Source organism: Rhinatrema bivittatum, chromosome 6 (genome assembly GCF_901001135.1).
Source record: "Rhinatrema bivittatum chromosome 6, aRhiBiv1.1, whole genome shotgun sequence".
Lineage (NCBI taxonomy): Eukaryota > Metazoa > Chordata > Amphibia > Gymnophiona > Rhinatrematidae > Rhinatrema > Rhinatrema bivittatum.
The window spans coordinates 15,327,659-15,341,858 of NC_042620.1; the positions used below are offsets into that span (position 1 = coordinate 15,327,659).

Below are 14,200 nucleotides of genomic sequence, written 5' to 3' on the forward strand. Positions count from 1 at the left end.
CAGAACCCCCCAAGCAGGCATCACACTAATTCGGGTAGGGACCAGTTTTCAAAGCTGCAGGCAGGCGTGGGGTCCGCATGTACTTTCATCTATGAATTTCACAACAAATTTCAGATGTAATATATTGGCAGAACTTGGCATCTGCCTTTTGGGTGGATACTTTTTCAGCAGATGCAATGCATGTAGTTCTGAAAAAACAAAAGTACACACATTATTCCCTCCCTCAGCCTAAGCGCACCCCGGAAATGCCGCTACAATAATGTGGGTAAAAGTGCATGAGTTGTTGAATAAGGTGTATACTGCTACCCACGTGCGGGGTGATCAATTTTCAAAATGCCCTTTTACCCAGCTAAGTAGCCATTTACACAAGTTCGTGGCTTTTGAACTTTGCTCTCGTAAAGCAGAAATACAGTAAGACAGCTGAAGAGCGGATCTTCATTAAAGCCCCAGTCAGGCATCACAATGATACAGGTAAAGCATGAATACAGCACGGACAGCTGAAGAGTGGATCTTCATTAAAGCCCCAGTCAGGCATCACAATGATACACGTAAAGTATGATTACAGCACGGACAGCTGAAGAGCAGATCTTCATCAAATCCCCAGGCAGGTGTCATGCTGGTACAGTAAAGCATTAAAATAGCACAGAGAGCTGAAGAGCAGATCTTCATCAGAGCCCCATGCAGGTGTCACACTGATACATGTAAAGTATGAATACAGCACAGACAGCTGAAGAGCAGATCTTCATCAGAGCCCCATGCAGGTGTCTCACTGATACATGTAAAGCATGAATACAGCACAGACAGCTGAAGAGCAGATCTTCATCAGAGCCCCATGCAGGCATCACACTGATACAAGTAAAACATGAATACAGCACCGACAGCTGAAGAGCAGTTTCAGGAAAGAGATTATAAAACAAAAATTAAGGATGGCCATAAGACAAAAGGTACGCTTTTTATTCAAAAGGTATTTTTTGAGGAAGTATAAAATAAAAGTAAAATGCATTAAGGTAGAAGGGAGGCAGCACTAGAGTGAAACTGATATTTTGAAGCATCAGTAGCTGGTAGTGCTGCTGTAAGCGCCGTTATTATTCCTCCTTGCCTGGAGTTGGCGTGGAATACCCAAATGCAAATTCTCAAGCCTGGACGAGCCCTGGAAAACATAGGGTCCCTAGAGCCTCCGTGGGCTGGAAAATGTGGTCCCTTTATTTTCAGAGCATGAAACTGGAATCCCCCTCTGAGCTGGAGCAAAACCCCAGGCCTTGCAAATCGACTCCCCAGAAGTGACCTCCCCTCCCGGTGGCCTTCGGAGGAATGCAGGCTCTGGCTCCGCTTTTTTGGGATCAATCCAAGCCTCGCGTGCCCAGCACAATGAAAAGAATTCATCGCTGCCACACCCCCGAGGGTGGGGGAGAGGGAGCCGAGCAACATCAAAAGCCCTGGCTCCTTGCTCGCAGGGCAGAGCGCACCATGAGACGTGGAGAAGGCCGTACGCAAAGGATTTATCGAAATCCAGACGACGCTGCGGATTCCTGCTGGGGCAGGAGAGAGCGAGGGAGGTCTTCCAGGAGTCACATCCCAAACCTTCCTCCCAAAAGTGGACGTCATCCCCTCCCCGCTGCTTGCGACCTCATGGTCAGTTCTACCACGACGCCCTGCGATGTCACAAGCGGGGTGACTGCGGAGGCGGGTCCTGTCCCTGGGGTGAGCAAACGAACGTTCGAGCCCCAGTCTTCTCTCCATCAAGCAATTGGTTGGGGGCCCACCCCCAAGATGGGTTACTATACAGATATATATACACCGTATATCACATATAGTGTGTGCATGGTGTGTGTATACACACACGCACACGTGAAGGGTATCCACCAGGCAACCACACTGCCAATCAGTGGTTCAAAGCCCTCATTGTGTTTCTCTTCACGTTGCTGGTAGCTCACAGATGCACACACACCCAGGGGCATGGAGAGGCCCCTGGGTGTGTGTGCACACTCCACACTCGGACCAGCAGAGTGGGAGACAGATACCCAGACAGGCAAACACTCTACATGCAGACACAGAAACCCAACACTCTGACATGGACAGAAGACAGACACAGAGAGAGGCGTACACACAGCACACCCCAACAGACAAAGGCAGACACAGAAACCCAACACTCAGACAGGCACAGAAACACAGACATGGACAGAAGACAGACGCACCACAGGCAGACACAGAGAGAAAGAGACAGGCAGGCAGACCCTCACAGAGACGCACTGCACGCCTCACCCGGACACACAGGCCGTACACCACAATGGGAAAGGGCTGGAAAGTTTTTCAAAAAACTTAGTTACCAGCCAAAATGTTTTAGAAGCTGAGAAAATCTCCACCCCACTATGCCCACTTTTTTTGTTTTGCTTTTTTACTGTTTTCGCTCATTTTTCTCATTTTATCTCTCCAGTTTTGTATTTTTCTTAGATTCTTCATATCTTTTATTTTCCCATGTTTTGATTTTGCTGCTTTAATTTTTTTTACACTTTCGCCTTTACTCTCCCTCTCTCCCCTCCTCTTCCTCATTCTCTCCTGCTTCTTTGCCTGTTCCCCTCCCGTGATCCCTCTCCCTGGGTAGAGAGCTCACAGCTGTTGCCCACTGTTGTCCATTGTTGCCCAGCTCTTCTTGGGTTGTGGAACAGCACAGTGGCCTTTCCCATGTCCAATTCTGCCACAGGGTAAGCAGCAGCTCCTCCCCCAGGCCCAGTGAAAGAGACACTTGGATAAGTCATGGCCTGCTTACTTACAATGAGGATAAGCAGGATGGGAATCCTCACACATGGGTGGGTGACATCATCAGATGGAGCCCCGACTCGGAAAACTTATGTCAAAGTTTCTAGAACTTTGACTCGCCACCCTGGGCTTGCCCACATGCCTTATACCACGCGTCCATGCAGGGTTCCTCTTCAGTCTCTCTTTTTCGCAGAGCTTAGGCATCGTGGCTTGTGAGCTAACTTTTTGTCTTTTTGGCCTCTTTTGGAAAACTTTCCATTTTTTTCGCTTTTACGCAATTTACCTGCATTCAACAATGGGTCCCTCTTGGTCCTCCCTATAGTGTTTTTAGTCAGGGTTTCTGACATTTATTGGCAAGTTTCCTTTCGCGGTTGGTTCCCCGCGGTGGAGGTATTTCGGTGCCCGCTGGCCAAAGACAACCATCAACATTGATATTGTTCTTACTTCCCGTTTATTTCAGCCCATCACAGCCAAGTCTGTAGTTATGTAGTATTTGTTATTAACCCCATATATCTGTATCCAAGTTCCTGCTACCTGTTCATTGTAAGACATTAACTTGTCAATGTTTCTGTTTAGAATGTAAACCGAATTGATCAGTAACTCTGTTACTGGAAAGTCGGTATATAAAAGTGCTAAATAAATAAATAAATAAGTCTGGGTTTAAGCCATGCCCTTGGTTCCCGAGGACCATTTCCATCACGGACCCCCATGATGAATGTGTCCTCTGCCTGGGGCATCACATGACATCTGGGGTTGCCGCAAATATGCCCAGATGACCCCCAAAAGAATGTCGTTTTTGGCTTGATAAGATGGAGCGTCTTTTTGGGCCAGAGAAGACCGAGGCATTGGTGTCATCGGCATTGAAGGGCCACGAACCACACCGATGGACACTGAGCCACTGACATCAGCGGGGTCCATTGGTGACATCGGCGGATAGGGGCATAGGAGACCAGCTATCATCAGGCTCCTCCAGGCTGAGGTTGTCAGGTTCCTCATCATCGGCCTTGGCATCAGGGAAAGACCATGCTGAGCATTGAGGAAAACTGAAGATGCATCGGTCTCCGTAGATGCATGGTGCCAGGCATGGGGATGATCCAGCTCATGCTGTGATGCCCCTGAAGCAGCCCTGCGGTGAGGAGAGCCAATCCTCCATTGGTGCCGGGGATCTGGCCACCACTCCTCTCGGTTCTGAAGAGGATCTGGCCACCACTCCTTCCTCTAAGTTGCTGTTGGCATCAGCAGTGTTTGAGGAGGAGCTTCTGCGGGTGAGTACAACTGATGGTCGAGCAGGCAATGCGGGGCATCTGTCCCATGCTCAGATGGCATTGGAGTCTGCACCGTCCATGTTGGAAAAGCTCCATATGCTCAACGGCACTTTACCGACCCATCTAAGGTCGGTTCCCGGGTTAGCATCGATGCCCGTTGGGGCACCGCAGCCCTCCCCCTGCTGATACAGTGGTTGTGGCCAGTTCCTCAGAGGAGGAAGCTCCACTTAGGCTGGCTGAGGCGTTGAGGCCTGCAGCTCCCCATCCAGCTCCACCGGCGCCTGCACCTCTGGACGAAGGCCAAGCACCTAGGGCCCCAACCCCTGCCGATTTCAGTGACAATGAGGTCCTCTGTGACCTCTGGTTGATGACATCCCAGAGTCCTCCTCTGATGGCTCTGAGGGTTTCCCCTCAGAACCTTCTCCAGAAAAGCGAAGGAAGTCTCCACCTGAGGATTTAACCTTTGCAGGATTTGTGAGGGCGATGGCAGAGGCCATCCTGTTTCAGTTACTGACAGAGGAGGATGCCAAGTACAAAATGCTTGAAATCCTCCAGTTTGTGGAGCCTCCTAAAGAGATTTTGGTGGTCGCTCTACACAACATTCTTAAGAAGAACTGCTGAGGATGTGGGAACACTCCCTCACATTGCCTCCCGTGAATAAGACAGCTCCCAGGGTATACCTTGTCCAGAAGGCTCAAGGTTTGATAAGTGACAGCTTCCCTAATAGTTCATATAAGTCGAATCCTCTCTCAAGAGAGCCAAGCAGTTTCTGGCCCATTCCTCGGTGCCCCCGGGGAAGGATCAAAGAGCAATGGACGCGATTGGGAGGAAGGTTTTTCAGGGACTCCTACCAGCGCTACATGAACCAGTACTCGTGGGACATCTGGAAGCAGGTGCAGGAGGTGGCCAGCAGTTGCCTCAGCAGCATCTGGTACGGAAGGGTCTTAAGTGCAGACAACATGAGGTCTGAGCGGCCTATGATGTTTTGAGATGGCACTGAGGGTCTCTGCAGCAGAAATTGGTGCCCACAGAATGCCATGGGAACGGGCCTCAGATCCCCAACCAGAGGTACAGGAAAGACTCGCTGATGTGCCGTGTCCTGGGGAGAATCTCTTTGGAGATAGGGTGAGGGATGCGGTGGCCCAGCTCCAGGACCACCATGAAACCCTCCAACGACTCTCCGCCAGCACTCCGGACTCATCCTCCTGTGCTAGGAGGTCGGCAGGATCGGGATAGAAGAAGTCTTTCTTTCACCAGAGGAAGTGCTATCCTCCGCCCCCTCGCTCACGTCAGCAGCATCAGGACTCCAGCAGCCATCTCAGGCAGCAGAGAGTCCCCAAGGCCCAGCCGGCTCCTCGGTCAACTCCAAGGATGGGGTTTTGACTGGGTCGTAGGGAGCATAGTCCAGTTACCCATACCCAGAGCGATGGATCTGCCAGTCAGGGGACAGGCTGCGGTTCTTTGCAAACCAGTGGCCCAGTGTAACCTCAGACCAATGGGTTCTTTCCATTGTCCATCAAGAGTACTGATTGAACCTATTAGATGCCCTGCCAAATTGCCCTCCAAGCCTGTTATGGGGGCTGGTAGCTCATCAGGATGTATTATTAATGGAGCTCTCCTCCCTCTTAATGGCCAGAGCGGTTGAGCCACCAGGCCAAGAGAGTAAGGATTTTAGTTCAGGTACTTCCTGAAGAAAACAGGAGGACTCCATCCCATCCTAGACCTAAGGGCCTTGAACAGATTTATCAGAAAGGAAAAGGGGACTGGCTATGCGCCCTGGAAGTAAAGGACGCTTACACCCACAACGACATCTTCCCAAGTCACCGGAAGTATCTCTGGTTCATGCTGGGAAAACTGCACTTCCAGTATCAGGTGTTGCCGTTTGGGCTAGCGTCAGCCCCACGGGTCTTCACAAAATGCCTGGCTGTGATGGCAGGAGGTTGTTGTAAATAACTGCTTTAAAAAGGAGCCATCTTGGGGGCAGAATGTTTTTTATAAATCCGTGTGTGTATTCCCCCCAGCCCTTTCTTCCACCCACAGAAAAATGAGGTGCCAAATCCATGGGGACCTTTGTCTCCAGCTATTCATAGAAGCAAATTTTCAAGAAAAACTCTGCGTATCGGAGTGAGCAAATTCAATCGCTGCCAAAACAGAGGCTGGAGCGGTTTCTGAAATCCAGTGAATGGCAAGATCGGTTTCTTTGATTGGGTGAGCAGGGAGTTGGATCAAGGGAGAGCTTGGATTTCAGGAAGGCCTCTGAAACGGTTCTGCACCTAAAGATTTCTAAATAAAACGATGCGCCCCTGGGATGGCTTCTAGCGTGCCTGACTGGCTTGGGAACAGGCTGAGTGGGGGACGCCACGGAGTAGCGGTAGATGGAGTTCATTATTAGCAGGGTGCCGCAGTGACCGGTGGTCGCGTCGGTTCTTTTCAACGCTTTCTTATGAGCAACGTCGCAGAAGGATTATCGAGAAAGATGGGTCATTTTGTAGATGATATTAAAACGTGCAACAGGGTAGACAGCCAGGGGAAAGCAAGAGGATGCCTTCTAGCAAAGCTCGAGGAATGGTTTAGAGACCGGCAGCTAAGATTTAACGCTAAAAATGCAAAACCCCAAAAGACTGGTACCTTCTAGGGGGTGAAATTCTGCATATGACAGAAGAACGAGATCTGGGGGAACTGCATCTGATGATCTCATGATAGCCATAAAGGTGGATAAAGCGACGGTAAAAGTCGGAAAGATGCTTAGCTGCATAGGGAGAGGAACGGTCAGCAGAAAAAGGGAGGTGACACTGCCCCAGTATGGGTGCCTGATGAGACCTCACTTGGATACTGAGTACAGTTCTGGAGTCCGCACCTTCAGAAGGATCTAAACAGGATGGAGCTGGTCCAGAGGGGGCTACTAACACGGTCGGTGGTCTTCGTTCTAAAGCATAGGGGGAGAGACTTAGGTTTAACTTGTTTATTAGTCATTGATAAATGTGCACAAAACGAATAGCAGGGCACATCAACAACAGACAATGATTTTTCCCTGATTACAAATCAAAACCGAAAAACAAGAGAGAGAGAGAGAGAGAACTAATAGCTCTCACTTTTCTTAAGAAGCTTATGAATATATGGCAGTTCATATTCAGCCACTGGCAGCTCGACCAGTTAGCTGGATAAAGTTATCTGGCTGGTGTAGCCTATATATTCAGAGGTGCAGTCACGCCATTGAATATATCCAGCTATCTTAAAATTAGCTGGATAAGTTTATCCGGTTTACTTTAGGACAGAGCTAGCTGGTAACTTATCTGGCTTATCTGACTCTCAGTTATGCCCCCGGCAAACCCTTAATTTATCCAGCGAAATTCTTTCCAGCTAGAATTTAGTGGGGTACGTACCCAAATCTTGGTTTAGCCGGATAACTTTCTGAGTTAAATGCTTTTGACAGTGGACCTCTTGATCTCCAAATTTGCTAGAAATGTGCATAGCATTTAGAGGACATCAGAAAGGCAGAGCGATATTCCATAGATACAAAATCCACCATTTGCTTGGACCACTCCAGAAACATGGGAGCGCTGTTTTCAACCAGTCAACAAGAATGCATTTCTTTGCAATTAAGAATGGCCAGTAACAGTTTATGATATTTACCAATTAAGATATGCTGATCTACCACATATAATCAAACTCTGGATCGCCTTACCTGTCATTACACCTACGTTTATGAATGAGACTGGACCGAGAGGCCTTGATTTTAGGACATGACCATAAACAACAAATCGGGGTACCTGTGTTATGGGGATAGACTTAAAGATCTAAACATCTTCCCCAAAAGAAGAAAGATGATAGAGAGTAAAGATATGATGGAGAGATTTAAATGCCTCCGAGGTAGCAATGCACAGGTAGTGGGACCCCTTCAACAGAAAGGGGAGTCTGGAGCAAGGAGTCATGGGATGAGGGTAAAAGGGGGTAGACTGAGGAAGTATTTCATTACAGAGAGGGGGGTGCATGCATGGAACGGCCTCCCAGCAGAGGTGGTGGAGACCAGGACAGTGCCTGAGTTTAGGAAAGCACAGGATAAACACAGGGGATCTCCGAGGGAGTGGCAGGGATTGATGAGTTGAGCAGTTGTGTGGATGGGCAGATCATCGAGGCTGCTCCTTTTTCTGCAGTCATATTTCTATGTTCTGTATATTTCTGTTTCTAAAACTGCCTAGCAGGTCCAACTTCGCCCCCCAGGTGGTCTGTCAAAAATCGCCCCCCTCAGGTACCATGTAGCTTTTCAGCTGCGCTCCCCCTGCGACTGTTAACAGGTTGTAGCTCCCTCTGCAGCCCACTCTCTCCTCACGTTGGTTTTCCTTCCCTGCAGGCTCTCTCTCAGCTCTGGTGTACCAACACTCCATGACGCCGCTGGCACTGCCCTGCAAACTGGTCGTTCCCAGCCAAGGTAAGGGCTTCATCTTCGCAGGCTGCAGGGCAATGTGTCCAAGATTGACCTGATCGGGTACGTCTTTCTGTGGGAAGGGTCGTCAGAATCTACCATGTATCTGGGTGTTCAACTTCAACGAGTAGTCCGGGAGTGATCGTGGAAGGAGGGGGAGCACAGAGAAAAGGGTAGCAGGGAGCTCAGTAGCTGAGGCCTTCAGGACCTCTGCTCTCTTAACAGTAGGGCATAGATATCACCCATCTCTCACAGACAGAAATTCATAGGAGACTTGGACTCAGTAGGTGGGAGGTGCCATGCAGGGTCAGACCAAAGTCATCGAGCCCAGCATTCTCTCTCTGACAGTGCCCAGTCTGGATCACAGAGCCCGTCAGAGTTTATCTTTTTATTGTATCTCACTCCCAGGGATAAGCGCTGGCTTTCCCAGGTTTACCTGGCTAAAAACTGTTTGTGGACTTTTCCTTCAGGGACTTCATATCTCATCACCCAACAGAAAGATAAAAAGTGTTGAGGTCACGGTTTAGGTACAGAGTGCTGAAATGTAGGGATACCAGAGCCTGCAGACGAGGTAGGGGGGGGAATCTAAGCCAGCACACCATAGCACCAGGCTCTGATACCAGGAATGGTGTGTGAGTGAGAGAGAAGCTCCCTGCCTCTGAGATGTGCAGACACACTGCACCGGGCTGTGATACCGGGAATGGTGCGTGACTGAGGGAGAAGCTCCCTGCCCCTGAGATGTGCAGACACACTGCGCCGGGCTGTGATACCGGGAATGGTGCGTGAGTGAGAGAGAAGCTCCCTGCCCCTGAGATGTGCAGACCCACTGCACCGGGCTGTGATACCGGGAATGGTGTGTGAGTGAGAGAGAAGCTCCCTGCCTCTGAGATGTGCAGACACACTGCACCGGGCTGTGATACCGGGAATGGTGTGTGAGTGAGAGAGAAGCTCCCTGCCTCTGAGATGTGCAGAAACACTGCACCGGGCTGTGATACCAGGAATGGTGTGTGAGTGAGAGAGAAGCTCCCTGCCTCTGAGACGTGCAGACACACTGCACCGGGCTGTGATACCGGGAATGGTGTGTGAGTGAGAGAGAAGCTCCCTGCCTCTGAGGTGTGCAAATACACTGCACCGTGCTGTGATACTGGGAATGGTGTGTGAGTGAGAGAGAAGCTCCCTGCCTCTGAGATGTGCAGACACACTGCACCGGGCTGTGATACCGGGAATGGTGTGTGAGTGAGAGAGAAGCTCCCTGCCTCTGAGGTGTGCAAATACACTGCACCGTGCTGTGATACCGGGAATGGTGTGTGAGTGAGAGAGAAGCTCCCTGCCTCTGAGACGTGCAGACACACTGCACAGGGCTGTGATACCGGGAATGGTGTGTGAGTGAGAGAGAAGCTCCCTGCCTCTGAGATGTGCAGACACAGTGCACCGGGCCGTGATACTGGGAATGGTGTGCGAGTGAGGGAGAAGCTCCCTGCCTCTGAGGTGTGCAGACACACTGCACCGCGCTGTGATACCGGGAATGGTGTGTGTGTGAGAGAGAAGCTCCCTGCCCCTGAGACATGCAGACAAACTGCACCGGGCTGTGATACCGGGAATGGTGTGTGAGAGAGAGAGAAGCTCCCTGCCTCTGAGATGTGCATACACACTGCACTGGGCAGTGATACTGAGAATAGTGTGTGTGAGAGAGAAGCTCCCTGCCTCTGAGATGTGCACACACACTGCACCGGGCTGTGATACCGGGAATGGTGTGTGAGAGAGAGAGAAGCTCCCTGCCTCTGAGATGTGCAGACACACTGCACTGGGCAGTGATACTGAGAATAGTGTGTGTGAGAGAGAAGCTCCCTGCCTCTGAGATGTGCAGACACACTGCACCGGGCCGTGAAACTGGGAATGGTGTGTGAGTGAGAGAGAAGCTCCCTGCCTCTGAGACGTGCTGACACACTGCACGGGCTGTGATACCGGGAATGATGTGTGAGTGAGAGAGAAGCTCCCTGCCTATGAGACGTGCTGACACACTGCACGGGCTGTGATACTGGGAATGGTGTGTGAGTGAGAAAGAAGCTCCCTGCCTCTGAGGTGTGCAAATACACTGCACCGTGCTGTGATACTGGGAATGGTGTGTGAGTGAGAGAGAAGCTCCCTGCCTCTGAGATGTGCAGACACACTGCACCGGGCTGTGATACTGGGAATGGTGCATGAGTGAGAGAGAAGCTCCCTGCCTATGAGACGTGCTGACACACTGCACGGGCTGTGATACCGGGAATGATGTGTGAGTGAGAGAGAAGCTCCCTGCCTATGAGACGTGCTGACACACTGCACGGGCTGTGATACTGGGAATGGTGTGTGAGTGAGAAAGAAGCTCCCTGCCTCTGAGGTGTGCAAATACACTGCACCGTGCTGTGATACTGGGAATGGTGTGTGAGTGAGAGAGAAGCTCCCTGCCTCTGAGATGTGCAGACACACTGCACCGGGCTGTGATACCGGGAATGGTGTGTGAGTGAGAGAGAAGCTCCCTGCCTCTGAGATGTGCAGACACACTGCACCGGGCTGTGATACTGGGAATGGTGTGTGAGTGAGAGAGAAGCTCCCTGCCTCTGAGATGTGCAGACACACTGCACCGGGCCGTGATACTGGGAATGGTGTGCGAGTGAGAGAGAAGCTCCCTGCCTCTGAGGTGTGCAGACACACTGCACCGGGCTGTGATACTGGGAATGGTGTGTGAGTGAGAAAGAAGCTCCCTGCCTCTGAGACGTGCTGACACACTGCACCGGGCAGTGATTCTGGGAATGGTGTTTTGGTGACCTGTAATATGACCCATGTACTGCGAGCTGAGGATTTACCGTTTCATCAGTGATGTATGAAGCTGCTGTTTTCCACCCTCACATGGGAACTTAGCCCATCGCTGCTATAATGCCAGATTGTGTGTGCCGTCAGTCAGAGTGGCAGGTTAGGGTTAGTTTTTACATAAGAAATGCACTGACCATGTGTTTCTAGTTGATTGACACTGAGAAATGGACAATGGAAACGCCCTCGCACTCTCTGCCTCCAGGGCCACGTCCTGCTCTTAGTCTGACCTCTAGTGGCCAGTCCAGGTAGCACCACAAACTAGCACAGCGAGGCCTGCTCGCGTCAGTCGGCCCAGGCCTGAGTGATGGGTCAAAGGTTGCTTCCGTTTCCGAGACGCGTCCTTCCAGTCTGCACAAGTACAAAGATTAGGATGTTCTTTCCTTCAGAAATAAAAAGTAAAAGACTTGGGTGTTTGTGAGAAGAAAGAAATTGCTCATTAGTGGAAGCCACATTTGGAGCTAAGCAGCAGGTGCAGATGAGGTGCTAAAATAGCCCCTGCGTCTTGTTGGCCAGTAAGATCCGGGCTTTGCAGGCTGACTGTGAATGTAAGGGCTTTGCCATATTTGCTCAGGACTCTGCCACTCTGTCAGGGTAATGCTGGTGTCAGACTGTGCCGATGCCTCTGAGAGCTGAACACCGAGTCCCCGGCTTCCAGACGAGCTTCAGACTGATGGAAAGCGTTCAGGTTGCAGGGCTGGTCAAGCCTTTCTCCGGACCCGTGTAGCAGTCCTATTGGCTCGCACGGTGTGGCCCATCAGCAGCTGTGCACCTCTAGGCCGGCCTTGAGCCCTGTCAGGACGAGGCAGTCCCGTAACTTGCACAAACCTGCATCGAGGGGAGCAGTAACCAAGCAGAGACTTCTGAGCGGGCAGATGGGCGTTCATGTCACGAGGGCTAGTGGCCAATCTTAACCCGTGGAGGTTTCCTTCCTCACAGCAGTCTGGGAGCCGCAGCAGTGGAGTTTAGCTTTTGGCCAAAACTGGGAGAAAAGAACATTTCAGAAATGGACTTTATTATTTTAATTTAAAAGAGAAATGCAGTTATTTCCTAGCCCTACTAATAATGTTGTGTGCTGTATGCCCCTGATATAAATGTTGTGTGCTGTATGGCCCTGTATAAACTGATCATTGCCACGCTGTCCAACTAAATGAAAGGCTTTAAGAGGCGACCTGTCAGAGTTTCTGAGACAGTGGCCACGGAGGGGACTCTGGTAGCCCCACTTGAATGGCTAAGAATACCAGACATGCTTCCAGCTGCGAAGGCCCCAGATTGTGCCATCGCTGGGCTTCTGGGAGGTCCCCTGGGAGCACGCCGGAGCGCGCGGGGTATGCGCTGGAGAACCATGCGTCCCGGGCGCTCTCTAACTCCCATTCTTCTCTCCTCCCGTTCCTGCAAAAGATCCCGCAGAAGAAGCGAAAGAGACGGCCCCCGCGGCCACTTCAGCCACGGACCAGCTGAACAAGGGAGCGGGTGAGTATCCCAGGCAGGGGGGAGAGGGGGAGGGTCCCGGGGCCCCATCACCTCCATCTTAAGTAAAGCTGACGCCTGCCTGGCCAACTTGTGAGAGGACAGGGATAGCATTGCCTACTCTACGACCCCTGGCTTTCAGCAATGAAGCCCTCTGAACGGGCAGGAAAACACCACCTGATCAAGAAATCCCATTCCACCTGCCACACCGGCCTCCCGGAGCTCTGTACCGAGTTATTAATAAAAAAAAATAGGTATAAAGGTTCTTTTCACCCAAAACTGGATGCTTTAGACAGGTGAGGATTGATCTCATTTCACACAGGTCAAACAACAGACCTTATCACATTGGGTCTGACCCATCTGTTTAGAGGTGACAGGCTCTGTATCCCTGCTCCCATCCCCTGATCCCTCCAGTCCTAGAGGTGACAGGCTCTGTATCCCTGCTCCCATCCGCTGATCCCTCCAGTCCTAGAGGTGAGAGGCTCTGTATCCCTGCTCCCATCCCCTGATCCCTCCAGTCCTAGAGGTGACAGGCTCTGTATCCCTGCTCCCATTCCCTGATCCCTCCAGTCCTAGAGGTGTCAGGCTCTGTATCCCTGCGCCCATCCCCTGATCCCTCCAGTCCTAGAGGTGACGGGCTCTGTATCCCTGCTCCCATCCCCTGAGCCCTCCAGTCCTAGAGGTGACAGGCTCTGTATCCCTGCTCCCATCCCCTGAGCCCTCCAGTCCTAGAGGTGACAGGCTCTGTATCCCTGCTCCCATCCCCTGATCCCTCCAGTCCTAGAGGTGACAGGCTCTGTATCCCTGTGCCCATCCCCTGATCCCTCCAGTCCTAGAGGTGACAGGCTCTGTATCCCTGCCCATCCCCTGATCCCTCCAGTCCTAGAGGTGACAGGCTCTGTATCCCTGTGCCCATCCCCTGATCCCTCCAGTCCTAGAGGTGACAGGCTCTGTATCCCTGTGCCCATCCCCTGATCCCTCCAGTCCTAGAGGTGACAGGCTCTGTATCCCTGTGCCCATCCCCTGATCCCTCCAGTCCTAGAGGTGACAGGCTCTGTATCCCTGCTCCCATCCCCTGCACCCTCCAGTCCTAGAGGTGACAGGCTCTGTATCCCTGTGCCCATCCCCTGAGCCCTCCAGTCCTAGAGGTGACAGGCTCTGTATCCCTGTGCTCATCCCCTGATCCCTGCAGTCCTAGAGGTGACAGGCTCTGTATCCCTGCGACCATCCTCTGATCCCTCCAGTCCTAGAGGTGACCGGCTCTGTATCCCTGCTCCCATCCCCTGATCCTCCAGTCCTAGAGGTGACAGGCTCTGTATCCCTGTGCCCATCCCTTGATCCCTCCAGTCCTAGAGGTGACAGGCTCTGTATCCCTGTGCCCATCCCCTGATCCCTCCAGTCCTAGAGGTGACAGGCTCTATATCCCTGCTCCCAT

The 14,200-nt window shown here is 51.6% G+C and overlaps 1 protein-coding gene across 1 annotated transcript in view; it reads left to right on the plus strand.

Annotated features, from left to right (window-relative positions):
- Window positions 1-14,200, plus strand: part of TNS1 (tensin 1) — a gene marked incomplete in the record, with an annotated part of 1,098,810 nt that overhangs the window by 1,063,608 nt on the left and 21,002 nt on the right. Inside the window, 2 exon segments of the mRNA XM_029605104.1 lie at window positions 8,374-8,451; window positions 12,697-12,768. Of these exon segments, the coding sequence (XP_029460964.1) occupies window positions 8,374-8,451; window positions 12,697-12,768 (150 nt within the window).